General features: G+C 37.5%; 1 protein-coding gene across 1 annotated transcript; it reads left to right on the plus strand.

Annotated features, from left to right (window-relative positions):
• Positions 1–12549: 12549 nt before the first annotated feature.
• On the plus strand, positions 12550–13218 carry LOC100672199 (olfactory receptor 8K3-like). The gene has a single exon (XM_023542403.2). The coding sequence runs from the start codon at positions 12550–12552 to the stop codon at positions 13216–13218; it is 669 nt and encodes a 222-aa protein (XP_023398171.2).
• The last annotated feature ends 4208 nt before the right edge of the window (positions 13219–17426 follow it).

Here is a 17426-nt window from a genome sequence, read left to right on the forward strand (position 1 = left end):
ATTCCTGTAGCCATTTTCAGGATGAACTCAGCTGAGGGCAGTCACAAGGCTTTATCCACTTGTGTGTCCCACCTGACAGTGGCGGTATGTTCTATGGGACTTTGATCTTTATGCACCACCAACCTAAGACCAGTCATTCCCTTGACACTGATAAAGTTGCTTCCATATTTTACAGTCTAGTTCTGCCCGTGTTGAAACCCTTGATCTATAGTCTGAGGAATAAAGACATAGGACTTTGGGACAACTATGCAATATATTTTATCTAAGTTCACTATACCGTATGACTAACATGACTAACATAAATTACATTATAGGATGTAAATGTTTTTCTGTGTGCCTTGGAGGAGATAGCAGCACCAAACCTCAAAAAAATTCAGCATATATTTCTATATTGCCTTCTACCAGTTAGTCTAAAAAGAAAACCAAGAAAAACCAAACCCATTGCCATTGGGTTGATTCTGACTCACTGGAACTATGGGAAGGAGTAGAACTGCCCCGTGGAATTTCCAAGCAGTACCTGGTGGATTCGAACTGGTAACCTTTTGGCTAGGAGCCATAGCTCTTATCCACTACACCTCCAAGGTTTCCAGTCTAACAAAAGCTATAAATAAATTAATAAATAAGACAACAGAAAATGATGCCTTCCTTTTGCAGGAGAGATGCATTATAAGTATAATAATGAAGACATTGTGCAGTATATTAGAATGTGTTAGGGTGTGATAGATTAAAATAAAAAAAGAGTTAATATGCTGATTGGGATAGGGACGTTGTGATAGACACAAACAAGTGTTTGTGTGTGTGTGTATGTGTGCATGAACACACCTTCTGTTTTAGTGCTCATCATCTGCCCCAGGCGACTAATCCTAATTGCAAAAAGGCTCAGCACTGTGGAATGAGTTGAAGTACTCAGTCTTCTGAATTTGCTCAAATGTCCACTTTCTAAACCTTGAAATCCCTCACTTTCATCATCAGTGTCTTTGCTTTCATACATGATCCATTACAGTCTGTTTACTTTGTTATTATTTTAAATAGTAATGTAAGCAGTAACAAAATAAAGATATGTATTCACCTGGATCAAGTAGGTGTCTGGTTTGCCTAAATCAACCCATTTTTTCTTTATCAGTGGATATACTAAAAAAAAAAAAAGTGGATATACTGGTTAAGATAAATTTATTGATATCAACCATGGAAGTTTCCAGGTTTTTTCTTCTTTTTCTCTACTGGATTGATATTAGTCCCTAATTACATACTTTTGTCTCGTAGATTGTTATCTTATCTCTCTAGAAAACAATAATTACTCTTCTTTAGAAGTCATTATCTAATTGTTTATGTATCCTTGCAAAAGAGGTCTATTTTACGATGAGTTAGGTTTCTTACCTTATTTTTGGTTGGCAGAATTTTCTCAAATTTGGTTGATATGAGTGTGCAGTATATTTTGATCAGAACTATAGTTTGAATTCATCATTTTGATTCTTCTACTTGGAAGAAGCAAAAAAAGATAATCCCAAATTTGGATTATGGTGCATTTTGTAGTGAGTGAGCTGTGAAAGTTGGCATTTTACATATTTGTTATGATTTCTGGACATCGTTGCTCCATATTCCTTCCAAATTTTCCTTGCATATTTTCTTATTTTTATTCTTTTAATACTAAAATTAATTGTAATAAGAAAAAATAAATTCTAGATACACTAATGTTTCCTACTTAAAAAAAAAAAAATCAATCTGGGTTTTAGGTCAGGACCATACAAGGAAGGATATGATGTTTCCATGTATATATATATAAAAAAAAATGTATATAGAGACTGGAAAACACATAAGGAAAAAAAAAAAAAAACACTGATAAAAGGAATATCAAAATGGTAATTTAAATTAAAATACCATCCCCAATCAAGTCCAAATGGCTTGATTGGGAAATTCTATTATATGTTTAGTTCTCCACAAACTTTTCCAGAAAACTGAAGAGGAGGATATATTTTCATTTTCTATATCAGGATAGCTTTAATCTGATATCAAAGGTAGACAAAAGCATTAAAAAAGAGGAAACAACAGAGCACATATGTGAAAAACATTTAAAAATTTTAAAGAAATTGTGTCTTGAAACATGTAAACCAAATTAGGCGTGCTCTAAGAATGCATGGTTGGTTTTTAAAAACCAGGTAATGAAATTCACCATTAACACTTATTAGAAATGCAAACAAAGTAACATAGACAGATGTAGAAAAGCATTTTCAAAGTCCCAATATGGTGATAAAATTTTAACCAAATTGATATTACGTAATCCAACAGATTATGGAAATTATCTAACAGAATCGTTAATATCACACACAAATAAAATTTTGCTGAAGATCATTCAAAAGTGGTTGCAGCAGTGCATCAACAAGAATTGCCAGATTTTTAACCTGGCTTCAGAAGAGAACATGGGATGAGGAACGTCATTGCTCATATAAGATGGATTATCCGTGAAAGCAGAGAGTAACAGAAAGACGTTTACCTGTGTATTAGTGATGACACAACGGCATTGGACTGTGTGGATCATAACAAAAAATGAATAACATTGAGACAAATAAAAAATTCCAGAACACTTAATTGTGCTCAAAAGAAACATGTACTTAGACCAAGAGGCAGTAGTTGGAACACAAAAAGGGTATACTGAATGGTTTAAAGTGAGGAAAAGTGTGTTTCAAGGTGGTATCCTTTCACCATACTTTTTCAATCTATATGGTGAGCAAATAATCCAAGAGGCTGGATTACATGAAGAAGAACAGGTTATTAGGATGGGAAGAAGACACATTAACAATGTGAATTATGTAGATGGCACCATCTTGCCTGCTGAAAGTGAAGAGGACACGAAACCCTTCTTGATGGAGACCAAAAACCACAGCCTTCAATATGAATTACACTTCAACATAATGAAAACAAAAATCCTCATAACTGGACCAATAAGCAACATCATGATAAACAGAAAAAAAAAATCGAAGTTGTCAAGGATTTCATTTTACTTGGATTCACAATCAGCACCCATGGAAGCAACAGTCAAGAAATCAAAGGACACTTTGCATTAAGCAAATCGGAGGCAAAAGGTCTCTTTAAAGTGTTGAAAGCAAAGATGTCACACTAAGTACTAAGGTGTGCCTCGCCTAATCCATTCTGTTTTCAATCAGCTCATATACATGTGAAAGCTAGACAATAAATAAGGAAGACCAAAGACAAATTGATGTCTTTAATTGCTTTGAATTGTGGTGTTGGGGGAGAATATTGAATATACCTTGGACTACCACAAGAACGAAAAATCTGTCTTGAAGAAGTACAAGCAGAAGGCTCCTTGCAAGCAAACATGGTGAAGCTTCATCTAATATACCTTGGACATATTTTCAGGAAGGATCAGTCCTTGAAGATGGACATCATGCTTGGTAAACTAGAGGGTCAATGAAAAAAATGGAAGTCCCTCAATGAGGTGGATTGACACAGTGGCTACAAGAATGGGCTCAAGCATAACAACTATTGTGAGGATGGTGCAAGACCAGGAGTTGTTTTTTTCTGTTGTACATAGGGTCTCAATGAGTCAGAACCAACTCAAAGGCACCTAACAACAACAACAAAGTCGGGGTTCTGTGGAAAAAAAAATGAAGACCATCAAGACATGGACTGATACAGTGGCTCCAAGGATGGGCTCAAGCATAACAACGATTAAGAGCAGTACTGGGCAGTGTTTCATTGTGTTGTACACAGGGCTGCTATGAATTAGAAATGACTCAATGGGCACCTAACCACAAGTAGTAACAATATTGACATGGAATTTCCTCAAACTGATAGAGGGCACCCATGATTAACCTACAGCTACCATCACACAGGGTATGAAAGACTGAATAAATTCTCAGAAAGACCAGGAGCACAACATGTAAATCTACCCTTACCAAATCTATCAGTCATTTTAGCAGATGTTCCAGAAAACACAATAAGGCAATAAATAAATAAATAGAAAGCATTCGGATTGGAAAGGAAGAGGTAAAGCTCTTTTTATTGATAAATGACAGGATTTTTTTTGTGTATAAAATCTAATAGAGTCTACAATAGAGCTGTAAATTAAAAAGTTAACGCAGCATTTGTGAATTTGCTTTCAGGTTAGAGGTCAATTTAAAAAAATGCCTGTTTTAATTTTAAATGGGTTTGCATTTACTATATAAATACATTTGGAGATTTCTTAGATAAAACGCTGGTAATGGATTGAATTGTGTCCACCCAAAATATGATTCAACTTGGCTTGGCCAGGATTCCCAGTATAGTGTCCTTGTCCAATATTTGTGATCTGATATGATTATGGTATGTGTTGTAAATCCTAACCTCTATGATGTTAACGAGGCAGCGCGAGAGACAGCTATGTTAATGAGAAAGGACTCAATCTACAGGATTAGGATGTATTTTGAGTGAATCTCTTTTAAGATACAAAAGAGTAAAAGGAGCAGAAAGGAGTAGGACCTCATGTCACCAAGAAAAAATCTCCACTAATGGAGCACATCCTTTGGACCCAGGGTCCAGGCTGAGAAGTGCTTAGATCAGGGGAAAGTTGGTGACAAGGACCTTCCCCCAGAGCCAACAGAGAAAGAAAACCTTCCCCTGGAGCTGGCATCCCGAATTTGAATTTCTAGCTTCCTAAACTGTGAGATGACCCGGAATTCACTTGAAGCCAAAGGGTAAATGGTGAGAAATAAACTTCTGTGTGTTAAAGACAGCCACTTGTGGTATTTCTGTTATACCAGCACAGACGTCTAAGACAAACAGGAAAAGCAAAATACATGAAAAGTTTGACCACATCAAATTTTAAAACTTCTGCTTTTCAAAAGACGCTTGTATAAAAACAAGTTATATTTTGGGAGAAAATATTTTCCAAAAATACGTCTAATAAGTGAGCTGTTCTATAATAAATACAGAGTTCTCAAAACTGAAAAAAGAAGGAAAGAAGCAGTCTACAAATATAGTCATAAAAATAAACAAACATTAACTTATCCAAAGAAAATATGCAGCTGGCAAGTAAGCATATGAAAATGCTCAGCATCGTTCTTAATTAATAAATTTCAAGTTAAAACATTAATGATGTACCTCTTTAACCTATTAGAATGCCAGGTAGTTGGTAAATATGTGGAGGAATCTGGAACATTCATGAACTGCTAGTGGTAATTAAAATGACATAAATACTTTAAAAAATAATTTGTTTTAAAGATTAGGGCCTTAGAAGGCTAACCATAGTTCTGCCATGAAATTTAGCCATTCTGTTCATATATATCTAACCAGAGACATGACAGTATTTTCCTTATGAAGATGTGTGTTCAAATGTGCATCGCAACTTTATTTGTAATAGTCAAAAACTGGAATCAATCCAATTGTTCATCTACTTGAGAATTAATAAATAAATTGCGGTCTATCGAATGAAGTGAGTACCACTCAACAATAAAATCTCCTGAATTACTGTTACACGCAAATATAGTGCCAAAAACTACAAATCAATAAATTGGAATTTGTCAAAATTAAAACTACTCACACTTAGATATTTACCCCAGAGAAATGAAACCTATGGTCATACAAGATATCCCTTACACAAGTTAGTAGACAAGTGGTAACTTTGGTGAAGTGTAAGACAGTACACAATACTGGGGAAGTCCTCGCCACTTGACAAGGGGAAAGCCATAGAAGCTTCACAGACATCCAAATGCCCTGAGAGACTGAACTACTCTGCTGAGTGCAGAAAACCATGATCTCAGGGGACATGTAGCTCAAGTGGCATAACAGTCTATAAAGAGAATGTTTTACATTCAACTGTGGTGAGTAAAGGGTCTTAAAAACATGAGAGTGAAAATCTAAGATACATTTACTGAACCCATCCTGACTGGAGCAATGGAGAATGAAGAAGACCAAAGACACAAGGAAAAGATTAGTCCAAAGGACTAAAGGAATGCAATTAGTACAACCTCCACCAGACTGAGCTGAGAAATACCAGAAAGTACCCGGTTCACACCATCAACTATCTGACAGGTATCACAATAGAAGGTCTCAGAGAGAGTAGGAAAAAATGTAGAATAAAATTCAAATTCACACACACGCACAAAAACAACAGGCTCGCTGGTCTCACAGAGACTGGAGAAACGCCCTGAGTATGGCCCCTGGACACCCTCTTAACTTAGCACTGGAGTCACTCCTGAGGTTCGTCCTTCAGCCAAAGCTTCAACAGGTCTCCGAGGGCCAGAATGGCCCACTTGAGGGATGTAATTCATAGCTCAATCATGTATTTAAGACTAACAGGCACATTAGCCCAAAAGCAAAGATGAGAAGGCAGGAAAGGACAGGAAAACTGGACGAATGGAAACAGAGAACCCAGAGTGAAGAAAGGAAAAGTGCTGACACTTTGCAGTGTTGTCAACCAACGTCACAAAACAATTTGAGTGTTAACCATTTAATGAAAAACTAATTCTCTCTGTAAACTTTCACTTGAATCACAATTAAAAAAAGAAGGAAAAAAATGTTTGTAGAAACATTATTTATAATAGTTAAAAACTGGTAACAACCTAAAATGTCCTTCTATGGGTAAATTTCTAAGCAAATTGTAATAAACGCATACATGAGATAATACTCAGCAGGAAAAGAAACAAATTACTGATGCACACAACAGCGAGGCGGAACCCCAACAGAGTCATTTGACGTGAATGAAGTCCATCTCAAAATGTTGTTGTTCTCTGCCATTGATTTGAATACAACATATGGTGACCTTATGGAAAACAGAACAAAACATTGCCTGGCCCTGTGCTATCCTCACAATCCTTGGTACGTTTGCATCCGTTGTTGTAGCCACTGTGTTAATCCATCTCATGGAGGGCTTCCCTCATTCCATTTGGTCCTCTGTTTCACCAAATATGATGTACAATTCCAGAAACTGGTCTTTCCCGATGACATGCACAAAGCAAGAATGCCAGACAATGTTCTGCTGGAGACAACAAAATATCTGCCAGTAAAGCATTTTTGTTTTATTATGTGTCTTCCGGTTGATTGAGACTTATAGCAACTTATAAGACAGGATAGAAATGCCCCAAAGGTGGCCTAGGCTGTAATCTTTATTGGTGCAGAAGGCCAGGTTTTTCTCCCTGTAACGGCTTGTGGGTTCAAACTGACAAACTTTCATTTAGTAGTGAGTGCTTAAACATTGGAAAAAAAAAATATATGTATATACATACACATATTTTTGTGATATTTGTGATATATATATATCATGAATGTATATATATCACAAATAAGCAAAAAAAAGCATAAATGAATACATTATGAATACTTAAAATGTCAAAATGCCCCAAAAAGATATACCATGATAGATGTAGATTCATAATAAAACATTACACATAAAATATCACACTTTACAAGGTGTGACAGTTAAGGTAGTGTGTCAACTTGGCTGGGCCATGATTCTTAGTGGTATGATAGTCATGGGATGTTATGACCATCTCCACGATGGGCTCTACTGTGAGTAGCCAATCTGTTGATGTGTGTGGCCTACATGGAATATAAGTAGATATTCTAGCAAGGTTCACTGGCTTTTTGTCACTTTGAATCCTACACCAGGCTCCTGTTCCTCTGACCTCTGGTTCTTTGGAATCGAACGAGCAGCTTACCTGTAGTCTTGCCTGTTGATCTTGGGATTCTTCAATCTTCAGCTCATGAGCAAGAGCCCTGCTGTCTGAGCTGCAGATGTTGGGTTAGCCAGCCCCTGCAGCTACATAAATCAGAAGAAGCTTCTATCCTGACCCATGGACTTGGGACATTCCAGCCTCTACAGCCATGTGAGCTATTCCCTTGATATAATTTTTTTATATATATACATTTATACCCTTTACCGGTTTTGCTTCTCTACAGAACACAGCCTAAGACACAAGGTTATGTTGATATGGTAGAGCATATGTGAGGCACAGCCAGATCTATATGAAGGTGAGAAAGATGTTTTGGGATGAGAATTGGACAAAATGGAAAAGCAGAAAATATTGAAATGTAATAAAGGAAAATAAAACAAACAAGTAAAATCCTAAGCAGGCTGATGATCACAATTGACCACGAAATGAGAAGCAAGGGTAACGTTTCTGTTTCTGAGGTCAGAAACAAAACCAACCAACAAACAAAAAAACCCTGAACAATAGCGGTAACAGCAACAATTACAACAGCAAACTATGAAGTGATACCTCACACACGCACAATGCATTACTTTTGTTCCATTTAAGTCTTTTAAATAATGCAATAAGAAAGCGTTTAAGCACACCTTCATTCTGTCATCCATTTGAGGAGGCCCCTATAGAAACAGGGAGTATTGACGGTTCTGTTTTATAGATACAGTATTTTAATCCAGAGCCCTGTGTGGTAAAAATGGAAAGTGAGTAAAGAGTAAAAGGCAAGACTGTGAAATAGATAAATACAGGCATGTATACATACTAGATGATTGAAAACTTGCTTACTGATGAATAAAAATTGTCCTGGGCAATTAACAAACAACCCCTAGATATTTTAAGCTTTTAAATGGTTCAGGAATAATCAACAAATTGCTTGTCATCTCCTCAGGGAGCATTTCCATGGGTGAAAAAAATTCCATAAATTCATCTCACTCTGCCATATTAATCACATGGGGGAGTCAAGACAGAGACTCCGTTACAGGTAAAATGATAGACTATTTCTATATTTGTGTAATATCCAGAATGTTTCGGTGACACTTGCAAGTTCCCACTGCTATTCAATGGCAAATTCATTGCAAAATATTAGGATTTCTGAGTCAGTTCTGTGTGCATTCTACTTTTCAGTACTGCCTGAGACTAGAATTTCTTTACGTTTTTCTGTCATGCTTCTTTTTTTTTTTTTCAAATATTCACATTTTGTTTCAGAGGCTAAATGCTCATAAGCATCTATGAAACATTATCATTAAATGCCTAAATACTATTTTATATTATAGAAATAATTAAATGAATAAATAAGAAACAAAGAGAAAAAAAAAAAAAGAGCCCTGGCATCAATTTTGCCTCATAATTGCCTCACGTGTATCAGAGAATTGTGCTCCATAGGTTTTTCAACAGTTGCGACCTTTCAGATGTAGGTCTTCCTTTCTTCCAAGGCATCTCCGAGTGGACTTGATCCCCAACCTTTCAGTTTATAGGTGAGTGCTTAAGTGTTTGCTCAACTCAGGTGGTCTACCTATGTGAATATTAGGGCTCAAATAGAAAGCAAAGTTAGCATATGCAGTATTAAAAATTACTGTAGCAGAATTATGAAGCTACAGTATTTAGTCTCCAAAGTTGATGTCCTTCAAAATCCTTAGTTTTATCGTGGCTCTAGGCTCTTCTTATGTCCCTCTCAAACGTAATTTAATATTTAAAATATATTTAAATAACTGTGCAAATGTGCATTTTTGCTAATCTCTTGATGAGAAAACAAATATATTTCCATCTCACACCTTTTGTTGAGATGTGAAAAGCAATTTTTGGAGTTTAGGAATCTTCTAAGTAGCCAGTTTGATGACGATAGTATACTATATACCATTTCTTCAACTTCCAGTGGAATCTACCATAAGAAGATATAATTTTCTGAAAGACTATAGCTTTATATAATAAGAATTAGATGCTCCACAGAGATAGTAAACTATGGAAAATAACTTGGTGCTCTCCATGGAACTCCAGAGCTGTTGAGAGGAAGTCCTCTTACCTTCCCTTACCTTATAGGAAAAGCTGTACTTACCAATACAAGGACTTTTTTACTTCAGCCTTTCATCATAGTAACTAAAGAAGAGTTATGCGGATTTTATTGGATTCAATGCAGAGAGTTGACTTCCTAAATGTAATATCAACTGATGCTCAATTCAGTTCTTCTTTAAAAAAAAAAAAAAAAAAACATTTTATTGTGCTTTAGGTGAAAGTTTACATAGCACATGAATTTTGCAATCAAAGATTCTTACACAATGTGTGCCAGCACTCTCCTAATTTCCTCCCTGGCTTCCCTTTTTGCATTTGTCAGGCTTCCCTGTACCTCCCTGCCTTCTTGCCCTTTTGGTGTCCTATACTTGATTATCCAAAGCGGCACCTCCTTCCAGATGTTGTCTTTTAATTTAACAGCCCTGTCTGCTGTTGAGCTGAAAGCAGGCCTCCAGGAGTGCCTATAGTTTCATGTTAGAATCTATCTTAAGGGAGTAGTCTCAGGGGCTTCTCCAGCGTCTTTCAAACCAGTATATCTGGTCTTTCGTTGTTGTTCAAAATGAATTTTGTTCTACCTTTTTTACCCATCCTGCCCCAAACCTTCTATTGTAATCCTGGTCAGAGTGGTCAGTAGTGGCAGCCAGGTACCATCTAGTTTTCTGTTGTCAGGTTACAGGAGGTTGGGATTCAAGTGGCCCATTAGTTCTTCGGACTAATTGCTTCCTTATGTCCTCAGTTTTCTTCATTCTCCGTTGTCTAGTCGGGAAAAGATCTGACATAGGCATTTTGTCGGTGTAGGTCACAACTTTTTCAGCAATGTTGTATATGAGATAGTATATTTCCATTTTATTATTTAATATGATACTGTTTTTTTTTTTTTTTTTCTATTTCCTGGATTATTCCTGGCTCAGAGGCTGCTGGTACTGCTGTTTTCATGTAAGTAGTGTCATTTCAAACTACTCATTCTTTTACCTTAAACTGCCATCCTCATCCTTTTCTGGATTTTTTTTTTTTTAATCTGTGGTTTATTAGAGATATGTATGTACATTTTAATTTAAATATACTTAAGTCTATATGCATTATGTACTATATAATAGTTTAGACTAGAGGATTTCATTAACCAGATGGAATTTTTTCATAAAAGTTCCTTTTGACATCAATGGCAGTGACCTCACTTTCTCTCAATTTCCTCCCACTATTGTAATTAACATATATTAAAATGTTTTAAGTGAGGTAGAAGATATATGATCCAGAAGACTGGTACACTGATTGTCCAATTTTAGTCAGGGAGTTGAAAATGGGGGAAGGAAGGGCTGGGGTCAGTTACATGGGTAACACACTACTCAACCTACTCATCTTCATAGCCTGGCTGGCATAGAAGCTAGGTCACACTAGAAGGATTTACATATACATATATAAAGAAAACTCCTTTCAGATATCTTACTGCCATCATTTTAAAAACAGCAAGGACACTATATATTTCATATTTGAGAGTTATGTCCTGATACTTTAAACACATTGAAACATGTAATCCTCATTTAGTTTTCAACAACCCTGAAAGGAAGTGGTCATTTTACAGGTGTGGATAAAGAGATTAAGGTATCTTACTCCATAAGCCACAGGAGGAGATATAACAGAGGCTGTATCTGCATGTGTCTACCACCTTGGATATTCCCCTGTATAAAGACGAATAATCCCCACCAGGATCTACTAGATTTTCCCTGGCAATACATGTGTTTGATTCTTGTCAAGTATGTTGTTTCAGTCTGCACCATCTGTGGTGCAAGGATTTTATTGGACTATGTTTTGAAGTAAGGCATATTAAATGGTTCCACACATTCTGGGAAGTTGCAGTTTAAAATTTTTATAATCAACATATGTATTATAATTTTGTAAATGCCATTATGTGATTGTCATTAAAGACATAACAAAGAGAAAGTTTAGTAACCATTCATATACCTAACACCTAACATTTTTAACATTTTTAAAAAAAATTTTGCTGCATATATTTATCTGTATATTAAAAAAAAAACACAAGCCCATTGTCATCAATTCGATCCTGACTCGTAGAGACCCTTTAAAACAGTGGAGAACTTCCCCTTCGGGTCTCTAAGGAGCGGCTCGTAGATCCAAACACCTGACTATTTGGTTAGCAGCCAAGCCCTTAACCACTGCTCTGCCAGGGATCCCATCTATGTGTGTGTATGTGTGTACGTGTATGTGCATGAACATGAGTGTGTGCATGAGCATGTGTGCATATATATGTACATATACATCTACATGTACACACATGCCTACGGGCACATGTACACATACAGATACATGTACACCTATACCTACACCTGTACCTTTATCTGTGCCTACATGCACATCTTCACTTACATCTGTATCTATATCTATATCAGGGTTTCTCATCCCCCCCCCGACCCCAGGGAAAGTTTGGACTGGAAATTTTCTTATTCTGGGGAGTTACCTGTATATAGTAAAATATTTAGCAACATCCCGGGCTTCCATTAGATACAAGTAGTGCCCCTCTCCTAGTGTGACATCCAAAATGTCTCAGACATTGACAAATGTTCTTTGGAGAGCAAATTTTCCCCAACTGATAGCAAGTTAGATTTCTCTTTCTCTCCCCATGTTTCTCTCTCTATCTCTATCTTCATGTACTTATATTTTATTTGTCGGAGGTGGGTTCACTTTCAAATATCTATATTGGAAAGTTTGGATTTATCTTATTCATTTCGCATATTGCCTTTGTATGTTAAAAATCCACCAGATGATACCACATACACCCTGTTGACTATGCAGATGTCTCTATCCACAATAGGTTTCCTAATAGACCGAGATGGACAAACACAATCTAACAGTGCTGAATGAATTCATTCTGATGGGAATCACAGACCATCCTGACCTGCAGGTGCCATTGTTTGGGCTGTTCCTCATCATCTACATGATCTCAGTGGTGGGCAACTTGGGCATCATCATCCTCACCAAGATGGACTCCAAGCTACAAACACCCATGTACTTTTTTCTCAGACACCTGGCTATCACTGATCTTGGTTATTCAACAACTGTGGGACCTAAAATGTTGGTAAATTTTGTTGTAGATGAAAATACAATCTCCTATTGTTTTTGTGCTATACAGCTAGCTTTCTTTCTCTTTTTCATCACTAGTGAATTATTCATTCTGTCAGCAATGTCTTATGATCGCTATGTGGCCATCTGTCATCCTCTGCTCTACACAGTCATCATGTCACAAAAGGTTTGTCCAGTGTTGGTGGCAATCCTCTATGTTTATAGCACATTTGTTTCTCTTCTTATCACCGTAAAGATTTTTAATTCATCCTTCTGTGGCTACAATGCCACCAGTCTTTTCTACTGTGACTGTCTCCCCTTAGTATCTTTGCTCTGCTCAAACACACATGAAATTGAATTGATGATTCTCATCGCAGCATCTATTGATTCGATTTCACCCCTTCTAATAGTTCTTATTCTTATCTGCTTGTTTTTGTAGCCATTCATAGGATTAACTCAGATGAGGGCAGGTACAAGGCCTTCTCCACTTGTGGATCCCACCTAACCATGGTGGTCGTGTTCTATGGGACTTTAATTTTTACATACATGCATCCCGAGTCCAGTCATTCCTATGAAACTGATAAAGTGGCTTCCATATTTTACACCCTGGTTATTCCAGTGTTGAATCCCTTGATATATAGCTTGAGGAACAAAGATGTAAAACATGCCATTCAAAGAACATGAAATAAATTAAGCAATGTCTTTTCTACCACTTAACACATGATATGGTTCTTACAAATTATATCATGGGCTTCAGACCTTGTCTGTGTGTCTCTGTAGGGTATAGTGAGCAAAAATACATTCCACACATATTAATAAATTTACTTTTATGTGCCAGTCACTCTTCTAAATGCACTGATGAACAAAAGAAGAAACTAAAGAGTAAAAAGCTTTGTCTTCCTTGCAGGGAAGAGGTGGATCACACACTTAACAACTACGTAAATATTATAGTGCAGAATAACATGTTGGGGCCCTGGTGGTGCAGTGGCTAAATTGCTCTGCTGCTAACTGTAAGATCGCCAGTTGAAACCCACTAGCCACTCCATGGGAGAAAGATGTAGCAGTCATCTTCCACAAGATTTACAGCCTTGGAAACCCTATGCATGAGTACTACTTTGTCCTACAGAGTTGCTAGGAGTTGGAATCTACTCAACAGCAGTGTATTTGGTTGTTTTTTTTTTTTTTTTTTCAGAATGTGCAAGAAAACAAAACCTTTTCTCATTGAGTCAATTCTGAGTCATAGAAAACTTAATGGACAGGGTAGAACTGTTCCATAGGGTTTCCAAGAAGCAGCTGAGGGATTTGAAATGCTGACCTTTTGGTTAGGAGCCAAGTTCTTAACCAGTGCACCACCGGACCTCCAGGAGAATGTGTGGGGAACCATGAAGTCAGGCAATTAGAGTGGATATTCTGAGCTGAAGAGGGAAAAGGCACTAATTACAAAAGTGGAGCTACAATGACTCTGGTGTTTTTCTTCTATTAAAATAAGCTTTGCAGTGTCAGTTCTGTCATTTGTGTATGTGTGTTTGTGTAAGCACTTGCCTCCTGTTTCAGTCTTCATAGTTTCTGAGGGGAGTATTAGATTTGGGCCAGGTTGCAAGGAGTCACAAGGTAGTGTGATGATTTGAAGTACTCAAGATATCTAAATTTGCTCAAATGTCCCCATTCTGGACTTTGGGGTTCCATTCTTTTCTTATTAATGCATTTAATTTCACATATCAATCTGTTAACTCAACAAACCTTCCAATTTAGCAATCTACAAGTTCAGCTTTCCATCTGACTTTGTTATAATCAACCCATTTTGCCTAGATCTAAGAGTGGGGAAGAAACTCCAAACCTGGGAGCAACTCTGGATAACCTCAAGCAGTTTATCTTAATTAATGTATGTTCTGATCTATGTACCAATTAAGATAAACTTCTTGATGTCATCCAGGATTGCTCCCAAGTTTCGAATTCCTTCCTTACTAGTTGTTCTTATTTAATAATTATCTTTTGTTTGTTTTTGTTTCATGGGTTGTCATCTCTTCTTATCTATATGAAAAACTTTTTAAAATATTCATTCAATTATTTTTTGTGTAGTTCCTTGGGTAAAAGAATATTCTGCTTCATAGGTTTGACTTTCCTAAACTTTGGTCACTATTTATTATGTACTATATTTTCATTGACTTTTGTTCACCCTACTTATGAGAGGCAAAATGAGATAATTCCATGTTTTATACCATGCTGTATATCTAATTAAAGGAAGGTCTGTTATGTGGCAAGGATACAGCTGTCTTGCCTTATGGACATAGGTGCTCTAGATTACTCCTCAAAATTTTTCATGTATTCTTTTTCCAACATTTCTAGGGTTTTATTGAAGCTCCTAGAATCTAAATTATTTTCTTCATTCAAGATCGTGAAAGAAGATCCCCTGTGTAGCCAATGAAATTTGAATAAAAATAGCTCATTGGAATATAAGAAAAAGATGCATGTTACATTGTTATGTGAGCATAAATATTTTTGAAAGTTTGAAGCATTTAGAAGGTGAAGATGGTCATGATAAGACAGAGCTCCCCAGGCTGGGGAAGATTCCACTTCCTTGAGCAGCTTGCTTGAAACACCCCTAGCTTTACATTAGAATCCTGATTCCTTTGCTTGGCATGCTGCAAAGCTTCACATTAAAATCATGGTTCCCCTCTCCTTAACTGCTTCCCCAAACTAGAGGAAATTGGCAAAAACAATTTTAGACGCCATGCTGACATTCAGGACAACCTTTCAGTTCTCATATATAGTAATACCGTGGCTCTGGCTGTAGTTTAACCACCATATTCTGAAGATGTGATGCATGAAGTTACATGTAAACCTTATTGCAGCTGTGCAACGTGGATAATAATGTTGCTGATGTAACTTGTATGAGCTTCCAACTTATCAACTCCTTATAAGTAATGTTTCCCCTCGGCCTGTCTGAGCAGTCTTGGCAGAAGCAGCCCCAACTGTTTCCCATCCTTGCACAGTGAAATAAAGACACTTTCTACTCTCCTACTCTTCTACTTTGGTCTGTTGTTTATTGGCTGAGATGAGTTGCGCAGAGCAGAGCCTGAAGTTTCCAGCTGGCAACATTTCTGGTGAGCCAGTCAGTAGTCATCTCCCAGTTCCAGAGGCAGATAGGACAACAGGCCACCCAAACATCTGGTGCCACCAGGAGATTTCTCCTAGAGACCTTCCAGTAGCCCTGGTAAATGATTTGCCTGGCACCCAACAATGACTTCTTGGAAGATACGAAATGCACCTGGTTTATATGGTAAGTATCTACAAAAAACCTTAGAAGAGGCCCAAGAAGCAGGAGGAATTAACCATTAAGGGCAATAAAGGGTTTAATATTTGGAGTTATTTGGCAAATAACAGGATAATTCCTAGGTACGGCCTTTAGAGTCCCAAGAAGGAGCAGGAATTGACCCTTGAGGGTGTAAAAGGCTCTAGGTATCAGTTAAAACTAACTAGGTTGTGTGAGTGTGTAATGTGTGTGTAGGAAGCATTTAGACGGTTCTCAGACACAGACTCTGAGAGTCTTGAAAATGCTCACATCCTGAATATGATTTTTATTAGAGCACCCAGGATATACAGAGAAAACTCCAAAAACTTGAGGAAGATGTTGAGATGGGGATCTTGTCTTTTTGAGCTTTCCTACCAAGTATATTCCTTTCAGGATCAGGAAGAGGAAAAGAGAAAAATCACCAATCAGAAGAGACAGGTTGCATTCCTGGATACCACCTTGTAGGGAAATGACTGGTTTCCTGGCAGCTCAAGAAGAGGAGGGACTCTGAAGAGATAGGGAGTTGGGAGACCCTGAACCCCATTAAGCCGAGACCAGAGCGCCTAGTGCAAAGACAGTGGACATTGGAAGAGAGAAGCCCTAAGTTCTTACCCAGAGGAAAGAAAGAATATGGGGTGCCCAGTGGCCCATGGTGCCAATCTGTAAAGCCTCTAATTGAGGAGGACTGGGAGAAAGTCTCTCACCTGAGCCACTGGGTATAATGAAGGTGTGTGTTGGGGGGGAGGAACTGTACAGTTTCCTGTGGATATCAGAGCAGCCCACTCTGTCCTGAGCTTGAAAAAGACAGCCTGAGAAAACAAACTGGGTCTGTCTGGAGTTTCAGGTAAGGGGAGAACCCTCCCTTTCTCCAGCCTCTAACCTGCTCTATACAAGGAAAGTCATTAACACATTTTTTTCTCTATATGTGTGACTGTCCCATTCTCTTGCTGAGAAGAAACTTGTGCAAACCACAAACACAAATTTCTTTTGATGAAGAGGTCATGCAGATGCAGGTACCATCATAGAATGGACGGTGCGTGCAGATGGCCCCTACCACACAGCCACCCATCAATTACAGCATGGAAGGACATTGCCAGGGATCAGCAGGGCCAGACAAAAAGCATGAAGTGGTCCTGTGGTTATGGGTATGGGCCACAATGTGCCAGCACATGCCAAAAATGTGAAAGAACCAAAATTTGCAGTATATTGGATATTGTCATGATTACCGTAAACATCCAAGAGCTTCCCACCAAAGTAATCATGCAGATCAAAAGGATCAATACACAATTCGAGAATATCCATAAACCCAAAGAAAAAAAAAAAAAAAGCCTAATCTAACTATATAGGTTTTCATT

Source organism: Loxodonta africana, chromosome 7 (assembly GCF_030014295.1).
Source record: "Loxodonta africana isolate mLoxAfr1 chromosome 7, mLoxAfr1.hap2, whole genome shotgun sequence".
In the NCBI taxonomy this organism is placed as follows: domain Eukaryota; kingdom Metazoa; phylum Chordata; class Mammalia; order Proboscidea; family Elephantidae; genus Loxodonta; species Loxodonta africana.

What these genes read in the sequence shown, in the direction of transcription:
- LOC100672199 (XM_023542403.2), top strand. Translation starts at nt 12,550, where the DNA reads ATGGACAAACACAATCTAACAGTGCTGAATGAATTCATTCTGATGGGA.